At 40.1% G+C, this 13,996-nt stretch overlaps 1 protein-coding gene across 2 annotated transcripts in view; it reads right to left on the reverse strand.

The window, feature by feature from the left end:
• Window positions 1-6,933: 6,933 nt before the first annotated feature.
• COL8A2 (collagen type VIII alpha 2 chain) overlaps window positions 6,934-13,996 on the reverse strand; it is a 134,068-nt gene continuing 127,005 nt past the window's right edge. For both annotated transcript variants that reach the window (XM_075195461.1, XM_075195463.1), the window contains exon 4: window positions 6,934-10,009. In XM_075195461.1, the coding sequence (XP_075051562.1) occupies window positions 8,088-10,009 (1,922 nt within the window). In that variant the 3' untranslated portion in view covers window positions 6,934-8,087. The remainder of the gene's footprint in view (window positions 10,010-13,996) is intronic.

Here is a 13,996-nt window from a genome sequence, read left to right on the forward strand (position 1 = left end):
ATGGGGTGGACAGAACACAGTAGGAGGTAGTGAGCAACCAGATGGTGTAGTGTTGCAAACTGAGAATCAGACAGGCAAGGGTTAAGGCAAATAACAGACAGCACAAAGTCAGGAGTAGAGAAGACAGCAGTTCCTTTACACAAGCCAGGGGTCAGGGCAGGTATATATATATATATATATATATATATATATATATATATGCAAATCCACTTAACAAGCCAAGGGTCAGGAGTGGGGAAATCAGGATAATCCTTTAAACAAGCCAGGGGTCATGGCAGGTAAATATATAAGGTGGTAGTCAGTATAACGATACTGACAACACCGACTGTGAAGAGGCCGACATGATTACACCAAAGGTGTAGTCCACGACAAGCTGATAACATTGACAGGTTGAAAATGACACTTGAAACAGCTCCAATGAAGGAACATTCCGTCAGGCTACAATGACATCACTTTCAAGTTCCCCGCTGTCATTCTTTGTTGTTAAGGTGGTCATTTAAGCAAGCGCTGGCTGTACAATGTTGTAGGCTTTGAAAAGAGCAATGTACAGCCGGTGCCTCGTTAAATTAGCAGTGAATGACAGTGGGGAACTTGAAACTGACATCATTGTAGCCTGCAGGGATGTTACTTCATCGGAGCTGTTTCAAGTGTCGTTTTCAACCTGTTAGCAGGAACTATCTCCAGTATTGGTATGCTGACAGAAAAGTCAGCGGTGCCAATCAGAAACTGTAGAATGATTAGCTGCATGAGTGTGGTAGGTAATTGCACACCTGAAATGGCCAAACTGAGAGGTAAATGAAGCTTGTAACTATTTACCTAGCAACCAGCTGAATGATCCTACACTTAGTAGCAGCAATTGCACAGATGATAGATCAATCAAACAGTAGAGATATAATAAGTCCAGGCAGAATTAAACTGATAGGGGAATCCTGGGACAAAAATTATGAGAGAATTTTGCGCAAAAGACTTAAAGATTCCTCTGCAGAAACATGTGAAAATTTCACATCGTAATGCAAAATGAGAATTCTGTGGAACAGTTTTGAACATTTTACTCATCTCTATGCTGAATGAAGCTGAACCAAGTTATTTCTGGATAGACATTTGGCAAATTGCATGTATGCAAAAAAATAATTCTATGTATTGTTTACACTGTTCATAAACTGTACATCAGAAATGCTAGGTGACAGTCCTATAATGGGGTCAGAAAGAGACCATATTTAAGATTTGATCTTATTCTTTGCCTTAAAATATCATTTACATGCAGATTTATTGGAGAACATTCCAGACCCTCTTTCTCTAAACAAGGCCAAACGTTTAAATGATTCAAAAGTACTGACATTGTATGTGGGGCAGTTATTCATACTCTCTTCTCTTATACTGCAGTATACTACTATATACTACTGTATATACTGAGGTTTTGTTGTAAATATGTAACTGTGCTGCATTAAGGGCAGACTTTAATTGGTCATTCAAAGTACCAATGGTTCCATTTCTGGGTCTAATATGCATATTAGTGTCTTGGAGTTCTTTCTCCAACCACCTCACAGTGGATCCCAATCCTGTGGTCTCTACTGACTCCCAGTTTTGATTTGTTGTCATACATAGGGTTACAATGGATACAACCAAAGTCTTCAAGTTATCCTAATTAGGTTGGGTTTGTTAGCACCTCTTTCCTTTCAGATGTAGTGCTGATCTATATAGCAAGGCTCTGCTACTATACAGATTAGTGACCTAGGCTAGCATTGGAGTTTGAGACCTATTTCTTTTGTAGCCTGACAGTAGTTGCACTAGTAGAATGGAAAGCTATTGATTATTATCATGGATCAAATATTCTGTGTTGGGGTTCCCCGCCCTATGCTTCTAGTATGAGTCGGAACTACTTTGAACCCCGCAAGTCGTATTTCCAGAAACACATGGAAAGCCCCAAGAGGGCGGCTCTACCGAACAACTTACTGAAAGCATTAAAAAGCATTAAGAAAGTATAAAACATGCAGATGCACAGACCAGTGTGCGCCAGCGATAGTGTCAGTGCCCGCAAGACTGTAGGAACAGTGTGCTACTCCCGTTTCACCTGGTGCACCGACTAGGAGGTGAGCACACAGGGGCTGTAACTTTGATTGCGGGTTTCTAAACGATGTATATGTGCACATGCTCTTAAATGTACCCTGATGCCTATACATGTTTAATGTTAATGGATGCTATAGTCAGGTATATTAATAATAAAATGCTTAACGGTTGATGTTCTTATCTTAAATAACCTCTCTTACCCTCTTAAAATTTACCTTATATAATTGACATCTGACATAATTGTGGCCAAAGACTGTATGATGGAGGAGAAAACAGCAGGCAGTATGGCAAGGCCCTAAATCCTTGAGGCAGATTTCTTCTCAGCAAAGTAAATTTATAAACTGACCCTGGCCCTCCCCTAGTGACACTACAAATGGGCGCACCCACACCCCTTGCCTACTCCTTAACCCTTTAGAGAGGTGTAGCTTAGTTATGAATTCAACCTCAGCTTATCATTTCCCTTGTGCTTTATTCAGCTCTCGGTTCTTCATTTACATGCATGCATTGTATGTTTGTTTACTTATTAATCATCTTTTTCATGACATCATCTAATACAGGATCACTAGAAAAGGTTGCTAAACTGTAATGTCAAAAATATTTATTCCCGACTACTGTGTGGCATAATATGAACTGGGTGCACTACTGTGTGGCACAATATGACCTGGGGGCACTACTATGTGGCATAATATGACATGAGGAAATACTGTATAGCATTATATTAACATTTATTTGTTATTAGTATGATAAAATAAGAAAGAATTAAACGTCCTATAAACCATGGTCAAAATGGAAATTTGGAAGTGCCGGTCTGAAAAATGTAATGGGCACATATGTAAGTGAATGTAAGTGCTGGCATACCACCGTATACACCCCCACTTTGACCACTGGTATATGAAAAATTTGCCGTTCCCTAATCCACAACAAATGTGTGGATCAGGGGTCCCTTAGTGGCAACGTTGGGAGGGGGCAATTGAATGTTCTCAACTATTCTGACATAAGGTGCCTCTTTGCTTGTGTATATGTTTTCCATGTGTTTTAATTATTTTGTCTTTCTTTAATACATTTTTTCTTTAATAATTAGATTGTCAGTTCTCTGAGCCAGGAATTAATTTTTCACTTGGTTGCTATTTATTTCCCCTTGTGAATGTTTATAGTTCTGGTGAGGTGCTTTTCTTATTGCAATATAAACATACAATGATTCCCGCAGTCATACATACAGTGCACTCCCATAGACTGAGAAGTCTAAAGGTTTACTCTGAGCTAAGTAACAGCTGCCTAAATCTTTCATGCACACCTCATTCCTACAAATGAAACCGCAGACAGGACAGAGTTCAGATATTTTATTAGGAAACTGTCTCTATGTTATCCAGTCAGCAAAAACATAGGCAGTCAGCTCTGGCTGGACAGGAAAACCCCCCAATAAAAATCCTGTTTCAGCCACCCACAAACAGCCCATACAGTATGCAGAACAGGGCAGATCCTCAGCATAACACTATTTATATAGAACACTATGTCAGACAACAGATTCTAGAGTTCTGATGAGCTGCTCTTTAAATTGCATCTCAACCTATTACTTTAATTGCTTTTCCTAGAACGATTCAAATCATAATTGTCCTAATATTTTGGTGGAAATTGAACAAGTATCACTTCTTGTTTGGAACAGATTCAAGTAATATATTTGTCTTTTTGATAAATGATAGTTGATTATTACATGACAAGCTGAACTCCTATAAAAGTTAGTACTGTGCAGTTTTGATGACTGTCGTATCATTTATGTGCATGACATAAAATCCTTTGGGCCTCATTTACAAAGAGCAAAATGGTTGAGGTACAGCACCTTGATCTGCACAGATGCACAGAGATTTCTGGGTTTGTGGACAAGATGGTGATGTTTGCAGAAGAACAGAAGTTTGGCGGGAGGTGCTATGTACATGGCACATAGCAACTTCTAGTGCATCTAGTTTTGTCGACCACTATAGAAAGATTTCCTTTTGCAGAACGAGAGTATTGAAATGATATAAAGGGTTGTTGAGGGTATATTCTAGGGGTATTCCTTATTTGTGCAGAGGGGGACACACGTCCATTTCTATTCTGCAAAAGAACTGGAATGTTGCTCCTGAACAGCTAGTGGTCATAGGGTCTCGTCCTGTTAATGAAACTCAGTTTGGGCCTCCATATTGCATTGAGGGAGAAACGCATTTCTAGGTGTATTCTGAGCAATGCAATAAAAAGCTTCACACAAAAGTACCTATATGTAATAGAGACATTTCCATCCTTCCCTCACTCACATGATTCATTTAAGTCAAGTTGAGGCTTTACTTAGCATTATAATAAGATAGAAACAGAAAAGTTTTCTTTAATCTTCATCATCATCATCATCATTTATTTATATAGCGCCAGCAAATTCCATAGCGCTTTACAATTGGGAACAAACACAATACTGGGTAATACAGATAGACAGAGAGGTAGGAGGGCCCTGCCCGCAAGCTTACAATCTATTAATGAAAGGGGTAAAGTTGGACTTTTGCAGTGAGTGCCTCTTCAGTATTTTCTGTCCGTACACCAAGACATCCTTCTAGTTTGCATAGGTGTCTCCCAGTAGTGGGAGTAGGCATACACCTTGACATGTACAGAGCAGTCTACCCAGATGCAGGTGTACAAAAGCAATGCATCTTGCGCTGTGCACCGAATGCTCCTTGTAAATGAGTTCCTCTGGCTTGCAGTGATAATGTTACAACACTGCTTTGTGCAATGAAACCTTTTTGTTCAATTACAGTCCCACACATGTACTGCTACTCATTGAGTAACACAGCAAGATTTGAATTGCAGTTAAACCAAGCCTGGAAAGCCATCTGTGGTATTTGAAGGGTTAAATGAAAGCAATTATGCTCAGTTAAATCATTTCGATTATCATTCCACCCTCGCTTACATTAGAATAGACGTATAAAATCCCAGATTATATGAGCACCTTATCCTGAACTATTGACATCTATGATTTAGAATAATGAGTATTTGTGGCATTCAGTCAAATCAAAATACTCCATATAACACTGTTTCTGCACACTATATAGAGGTACTTTTTTGAACTCCACAGAAGTAAAGGGATTTACAGATGACCCATGATCATTAACCCCTTCTTTGCAAGTTAACCCTGGTCACCCGACATGTTCACAGGCTGTATTATAGGAGGTTAATGTTAGATGCACAGTAACAAATCTGCTTACCCCAAATTCTGTCACAATTCAAGCATTACCATTACAAAATCCATTTATATTAGCAGGACCAAACAGGAATGATATCTTCAATAACCAAAGTTTGCTGTTTGAGAGTAATATTGCACTATATGAATATATAACATTGGTAAGTAGAGCATAGCACCATTGCAAACAATTGATTAATAAAAATAAAAAAAGATTACAATTAACAGTATTTTATTAAAAAGGCACTGAATGGTGAAGGGAAACATTAAAAGAACCCTCACTTCCCTCGCAAAAAAAATAAAATTTCTTATAAACAAAAGCGATTACTAAAAAATGACTTAAAACATTGAAAAATCTTTCTGGCTAATAGATGAGGATGCATTGTATCATGGTTTCACTGTGGTGTAGATTAGAATATACCCTTTACATTACAGCTAGTCAATTGAGCTTCTCTCTAGCTGAAGTACACAATTGGGAATTAATAGTTGGAACACAATATAAAAAAAGATCCCTGTGGGTGAAATAGACTATGTGCCCTAAACTGCATATAGTGAGATGGCTCTATAGATGTACTTATATAACAGCACAAAGCTGTTGAAGGCAATAGGCCAGGTATGATGAAACATCAGTCAGTGCATTAACTATATAGAAAAGGATTACAACATGTTACTTACATAGCCTATAATCAATAATAAGACAGTTTACACAAATGATAGAATATGTCAGTGTGTTAAATGGCAGTTATTGTTGGACAACTCATAACTCACTCAGTGTCTAGTGCAACTAGTTCCTGGAGCAAAATACATTTTTTGGTAGGCAAATTGTTTGATTCACTGCCCTCAAGCTAAAGTGCTGCATTCTGCATGTGTGTTAGATAGATAAAATAGGCTTTAAAGTCCATTAAATGCTGATACAGAATATAGAGTGATTTGGTTCAGTTTGGAATATACAGGCAATGAACTATTTAACTCTTGCAACTTGCATTTATTTAACTAGGTGTCAGCAGCTCTGGTTGAGCAATGTTGTTCGATTTGGCAGAGTAACATCCTGGCATGATATTATTCTATTTACACAAATTCATGAACTGTGTATGTCTCTACATCTGTCAATCATTTGTTGTAGTTCCACGTGACATCAGTTCACCACAATTTCAAATGAAATATTTTGGTACAAAAATGGCTTACTTCCTGTAAGAAATCAAATCTGGATGCATTCAAATTGACTGTTGACATAGGGACTTCACACCTTTAGATAACTTTATATTTGAATCACAATTGGCCTGTCGCAACTTTTACTAAATTCATTAGATTATTTTATTTATGTCACTACGTTTTGTTTATCATGGTCCTTACTTCTCCTAGACATGAGACATGATTGTTCTTAATTACTATAGATACAACACAATGCACAGAGTTGAGCTGTTTTATACCCAAGGGCAATGGCAAAAAATAATTCTGGCTGGATAATAGACTGCAAATGATAGAGAATATATATATATATATATATATATATATATATATATATATATATATATATATATTGGATAATAAGACTGCAGATGGTAGAGTGGACGCATTTATTTTTATATATATATATATATATATATATATATATATATATATATATATATATATATATTTTATTTTTTTTATTTTTTTTATTTATTTATTTTTTTCACACACCTTTAATGTCAACTTGTTTTGAAAGCTCGTTGTGGACCATGGCTTTCCCAGTAGGATGTAACCAAGAAAACTGCTAGGAGATCCTACTACACAATCTGCTGGCTAATCACAAAACACTTTCATTCCTGGCAGGTGTATGCTAATCACCTGATTTTGAATGTGGTTGGTTAACTCTGACACAGCTATAACCCCATTATGAAAGGGTGTATACACTTATGCAATCAGGATATTGTATTATTTTATTTTCATTTATTTCTACTAAAAAGTGTTTATTTGCTTTCACTTGAATTTTGTTGGCTGCAAGTTCAAATTAAGGGTGGAAAAATGTCTGACATAATTTATTTTAATTTTATACTGATGAATATTACAATAGGTTAAAGTTGTCTAAAGGTGGAAAACACATGTAACGCCATGTACAAATGTGTTGGTCTCAGTACTTAAACTGCAGTAAGTTTCTTGGTCTGATGGTTTATTTTAAAACATAGCAAATTAAAATGTGACTGCTGCTTTTTACACCTTTTACCATCCCTTCCAAAACAACCATATAGCAAGAACACCATACGAAAACAAAATATCATCAAAATAATATCTACTTTTCTTGACAGATTGCAGGAAAATTTGAAACCATTATTGATCTTGCAAGGTCATCCTCATTACACTAAATGTAGGTGCAGTGTTTTTACAACTAAAATGCTATGCAACATATGTAGCAGATACAGATAAATAACCAAATAGAACAAACACAAACAATCCATAGTATCATGTAACATCTGAAGGTCCTATGAACTCCTAAGCTGAAGAACAATAAGTTGCATGGCACAGTTATCTTGCCACAAGCCTGCAGGTTTGTTCTGTTTAAAATGTCACTGGGTAATAAAGTGAAGTTTTTTTTGCAAACTGCGCCGAGAAAAGTTTTCTTTCAACTTGACCTTTTTAGACAAGTTTTCATGTCATCACCGTTTTCCTCTCCCCAGTGAATAATATATATATATATATATATATATATATATATATATATATATATATATATATATATATATACATACACACACACCGTAGATCATTTTTTCTTTTGTTTTTCATGTAATTTTTTTAAAGATAGTTTATGACTAGCTGTGGAAATAGGGTGGCATGTCCATTATGTGGGACAAAGGAGGAAGCCAGAGAAAGAAGAATGAATGTACTCCGTTGAATATAATCCATTTGCTTGGTCTGATGGCATCTGGACCCACACTTGGTCATTTTCCTTAAGTTCTAGCACAGCACTTCCAGAAGCTTGGTCCATATACCCTTTCTTATATTCATCATAGGTGTAGGTAGCGGGTACATTGTTTTTGTAAAGAGCAACCCAGATGTTGGTGCCTTTGATGTGGACATGGTAAGCAAAGTAATAGATTCCAGGCAATGAACAAGTAAATATCCCAGTAAGAGGATTGTAACCATTGTGGCCGTTGTACAAAGTCCGGTCAAATTTGATGGGCATGCCAGAAGGAGGGAATGGTGTAGATAGAATGGCAGTGAATGCTGGGGCTATTTTGGCAGACAGTTCTCCAGTGCCATATTGAGGCTTTCCAGGTTTGTCATTCCCTACAGTACCTCCTTCCACACCTCCTTCAGGTAAGTGTAGACCAGCAATGGTTCCATCACTATAGATGCCTGGTGGACCTGGTGGTCCAGGTTGACCTGGTGGCCCAGGTTGTCCATTTAAACCAGGGGGTCCTGAAACTCCTGATGGTCCTACAGGGCCAATGGGACCTGGTTCACCATTGATGCTGTTGCCAGGTCGTCCAGGAATCCCCTGGTCCCCTTTTAGTCCTGGTAATCCCTGTGGGCCGATGGGGCCAGATGACCCCTGCAATCCGGGAATGCCAGCTGGGCCTCTTGGGCCAGGTTGCCCTGGAATCCCTCCTTCTCCTTTTGACCCTGGGCTACCTATTTGACCTGGCAAACCTGGGAGCCCCATTTGCCCTCCTTCTCCTTTTGGTCCAGTTGGCCCTTGAAGTCCCTGAAGACCTGGAAGGCCTCTTTCACCTGGGAACCCTGGTTTACCTACAAACCCATTTGGACCCTGATTCCCTGGAATTCCTGGTGCACCTGGTGGCCCAGTTGGTCCAATGTCACCTTTCAAGCCAGGTAAACCATTTTTTCCTGGTAATCCCATTGACCCAGGAAGGCCTGGAGGCCCAATAATACCTTGTGGCCCTTGTTCACCAGGTTCACCATCTAATCCTGGCTCTCCTATCTCTCCTATTCCTCCTGGTATTCCAGCAGGTCCTCGATCACCTTTCAAACCAGGTAGACCTGGCTTACCATAACCTGGTGGCCCGGGCAGCCCAGGCAAGCCTCGTATACCTGGTTCCCCTTTAGGACCTAATGGTCCTTGTAGTCCTGGTAATCCATCTAAACCTGGTTTACCGATCCCATCAATCCCTGGTTTTCCTGGAGGTCCCTGTGGTCCTGGTAGACCCCCTACACCAGGTGCCCCAGGTGGACCTACATCTCCTATATCGCCTGGCACCCCAGGTAGTCCACTAAGTCCTGGTTTTCCATTCCCTGGTAGACCAGATGGTCCCATGGGCCCTGGAGGACCTCCAGATCCGCGAGTGCCAGGCATTCCTGGTTTGCCAAGTCCAGCTTCTCCTTTAATGCCTTTCTCTCCCCGAAGTCCTGGCTCACCTTTTTGACCAGGTTCACCCCTAACACCTGGCTGTCCAGAACCACCTTGAGCTCCTGGTTTCCCATTAGAAGAGATTCCTGAAGGCCCAGGGATACCTGGAGAGCCAGGTATCCCTCGAGGTCCATGTTCACCTCTAATTCCAGGCTCTCCTTTTGGGCCAAGTTGTCCATTTGGTCCAGTTTTGCCAGGCATTCCTGGTAAACCAGGTTTTCCAATACCAGAAAATCCTGGGGGACCAACAGGGCCTGGCTGTCCTTGTAATCCGGGTTTTCCAACACCTGGTTTCCCAGGGGGTCCTGGAGGTCCTGGTGGTCCCCTTGGACCAGGTTTTCCTGCTGGCCCAGGTTCTCCTTTAAGGTCCATTTGAAGCATTGGGGGCATATCTGTAACAATAAAAATACATAGTAATGTAGGACTGCATATAAAATATGTATAATTATGAAAATAATATGTACAACACATTGAACATTTGCATACATATATTAATATCTATTTGTATGCATGGATAGTCAAAACTATACTCTTTCTACGACACCACACCATCAAAAGGACAACAAAGAGCTTTAATTGCATATTTGACTAGCTCTGAGCAAGGATTTATTTTTAAAATCCAGTACAGAAGAACAGCTCATAGGCCATATGTTCTCAAGCATTTAAATATTTTCAAATTATGACGATTAATCAGCTTTTTTTACTCATTGTCCAGTTTTTCATTAATAATGTAGTTAATTTAATTACTTACTGTTATTCACAAAACAGGTATATTGTAAATGTAATGAATAGTAAAGTTGGTATTGGTGCAAAATAATATAATTTAAACATGATTAAATGTACATGATCATGAAAAATATATAAATTTTATTGTTGGAGTTGCAGCTAGTTTCCTGTTGCTTTGTTTCTGAAAGCTTTAGGTACTTAGCTATATGAACTAGGGCAAAGCAAATTCCATATGTAGAGTCTGTATATTCTTATAAACAACACAGCTCTGCTCCCAAAAATGGAACCAAGTTGGCAGAGTATGGAGAAAAGAATGGAAATGCGCTCTTTCCTGCATATTTGCTTTAATATGTAGACTCCTTTGTATTATGAATAGCTAACTGATAGTTTCAGGGCCGGATTTACCGCTAGGCAACCTAGGCACCTGCCTAGGGCCTAGCGGCTCTCTGGGGGCCCAGATGGGGGGACAAGGGAGGGCAAAAAAAATAAATTCGGCCCCTCCCCCGACTCGCGCGAATTGGGTGAGGGGCTGATGTTAGAGTTAGGGATAGAGGCTGTAGTGGCTAAATCCCCTACAGCCTAGGTACCTTGGCACGTCAATATGACAACCCAGGGTCATGTGATCGCAGCGGTCACATGGTACACATTGTTAGGCGGGCTGCTGAAAGTCTATGTTAGTCCTGCAGGAGCTGCATCATTTCTTTCGGTTCCTGGTTGCATTCATGTACAAAAAGGTAAGTAGAAGGGGAGCTAGTGTCTGTGTGATGGAAGCTGCGCTGGCACAGGGGGCATGTGTGATGGAAGCTGCGCTGGCACAGGGGCCATGTGTGAGGGAAGCTGCGCTGGCACAGGGGGCATGTGTGATGGAAGCTGCGCTGGCACAGGGTGCATGTGTGATGAAAGCTGCGCTGGCACAGGGGGCATGTGTGATGGAAGCTGCGCTGGCACAGGGGGCATGTGTGATGGAAGCTGCGCTGGAACAGGGGGCATGTGTGATGGAAGCTGCGCTGGCACAGGGGGCATGTGTGATGGAAGTTGCGCTGGCACAGGGGGCATGTGTGATGGAAGCTGCAGGGCATGGGGGGGCATGTGTGGCTAAAGGTGCTGGGCAGAGGGGGGGCATGTGAGTTAGAAGTCTGTTCCGCACACGGCCCCTCCTCAGCCAACAATACCCTTACAACACTCACCAGCTTTTCTTTGATATTCCCCATGACACATGCTCATTATCTATTCCCTCATATGACCAGCTGCCTCAATCCTGACACCTCTTACCTCAAAATGAAAAGAGGCACCCTTTATATTAATATAATATGTGTGTGTGAGGGGCCAGTGTATGTATATTATGTGTGTGTGAGGGGCCAGTGTATGTATATTATGTGTGTGTGAGGGGCCAGTGTATTTATATTATGTGTGTGTATGAACGGCTGTTTGTGGGAGGAAAATAGGTTTATTTTTTAAATGGTAACACTATTAATTTAATGTTGGAGCTGGTTGGAGGGAAATAGGTCTATTTATTAAATGTGTATGCTATTAATTTAATGTTTTGGTTGGAGGGAGGTGTACTTATAAAATGTGGGTGCTATATTGATTTAACACAGGGGCTGGTTGGAGTTTACTAAATTTCGTGTACCCATTTTTTTTTTCCAAATAGGGCCTCCAACATTCCAGGATCCAGACAAGCAGCAGCTAATCTAAAAACACCAGCAGCCACAAGCCGTGAAAGTGACGAGAACAGGTAGAAGAGAGCAGGGCAGTCTGCCAACTATCCTGAATCTGGTGGGATTTATATTATGAGGAGGTCTGACTGCTTTAAATGTTGCACTATGGGATTCATGCAGAAGACTGACATATTAACATAATTATTGCATTCCAGCACTTTTTCATGTTTCTGTAGGTAGAGGGCTGCAGTCAGTAACTGTAGTGGTGGACGGTCTCTGACGTGGTAGTGATAGGAGACTGCTGTTTTTTTATTACTGGGCTTGCTAACCATGAACTGCAGTTTCTTGACATGTTAATTATGATTAATACCTAAGTTTAGTTAAAGATAAAGTACAATTTGTGTGAATTGAAAGGTGAGCAGAGGTGGAAGTGGGGTGTATATAGTAGTATGCCATACCGCTACTTCTCATACTGCCTTCATTGTAAAATAATAAAATTCCATTCACTTGTTTACATTCTCATTACATTTTTCATACCGCCACTTCTAAGCTTCCACTTCGACCACTGAGCTTAATATTCATCGTATGGAGTATATGACCAGTATAATTCAAAATTCTGCTAGATCCTTTGACAAAATATGGGGTCCATGGACATTATTCTTTAACTACTGGGACCACAGTGTGATGCAGTGTAATGATAAAGGAGGGCACAGTGTGATGAGAGGGACAGTAATGAGGGGCCACAGTGTGATGCAGTGTAATGATAAAGGAGGGCACAGTGTGATGAGAGGGACAGTAATGAGGGGCCACAGTGTGATGCAGTGTAATGATAAAGGAGAGCACAGTGTGATGAGGGACAGTAATGAGGGGACACATGGTGATGCAGTGTAATGATAAAGGAGGGCACAGTGTGATGAGAGGGACAGTAATGAGGGGCCACAGTGTGATGCAGTGTAATGATAAAGGAGAGCACAGTGTGATGAGGGACAGTAATGAGGGGACACATGGTGATGCAGTGTAATGATAAAGGAGAGCACAGTGTGATGAGAGGGACAGTAATGAAGGGCCACATGGTGATGCAGGAGGAGCAGCGTGATGTGCGGCGGCACATAGTTTACCCTTCTACTTAACTATAGGAGTATATACTATGCTAAAAAAAATATAGTGCTATGGATTGTTTCAGGGAGGGAGGGAGGGGCAAACCAATATCTTGCCTAGGGCCCCATGAGGTCTAAATCCGGCTCTGAATAGTTTTGTTCGCAGTCTTGATAACCAGAGCATGGCTATAGAGGAAGGGCTATTGTAATGTAAAACCTAGCTGCTCCTTTAAGAACACTGTGAACTTGTGCGCACAACGATTCCAGGTCAATAAAGAAGTGAGAGAAAAAGAATATTGTTGAAACATACAATAGATAGTGTCTTATATATAAAAGCATAAAGGTAACAAGATGTATGAATTTCATGTCATATAGAGATATGTTTGACACTACAAACCAGGGGCCTCGCATTGATACATTGCTGTTGTGGGCTTTCGTCTTGCCTTTCCCCACATTATGGCACTGATCATGTTACATGCAGTCCTATCCTCACCTACATAAGCGTACACATCACTGCCACTACGGATGAAAATTGATAACAAGAATGTTGCTCCGATACTAGTCTAATGCACTTAAAAAAAAGAAGGAAAACATGTTTTAATTATATTGTCCCTTTTGTTTATTAGTTGGTAGTACACTACAACTTCTACTTCCAGATCCACCCACACCCTGGCAATAATTATTAATAATAATCTAAAAATGAAGGGTGTACTGTTTGGTTTTGTTTTTCTCCCACATTATAAACAGATGCCAAATTCTTCCACACATATAAACTGTATCATTACCATTGCAAAATTCAACATGAAACGGAGTCTGTAATTTTTTTTTCAATGTTTTTCTTTTCAAACATGCTGCAAAGTATTTAACTTGTTACTTTCCTACCTTCCTCGCCTTTCCC

The sequence above is a fragment of the Mixophyes fleayi genome, chromosome 2 (genome assembly GCF_038048845.1).
Source record: "Mixophyes fleayi isolate aMixFle1 chromosome 2, aMixFle1.hap1, whole genome shotgun sequence".
In the NCBI taxonomy this organism is placed as follows: Eukaryota; Metazoa; Chordata; class Amphibia; order Anura; family Limnodynastidae; genus Mixophyes; species Mixophyes fleayi.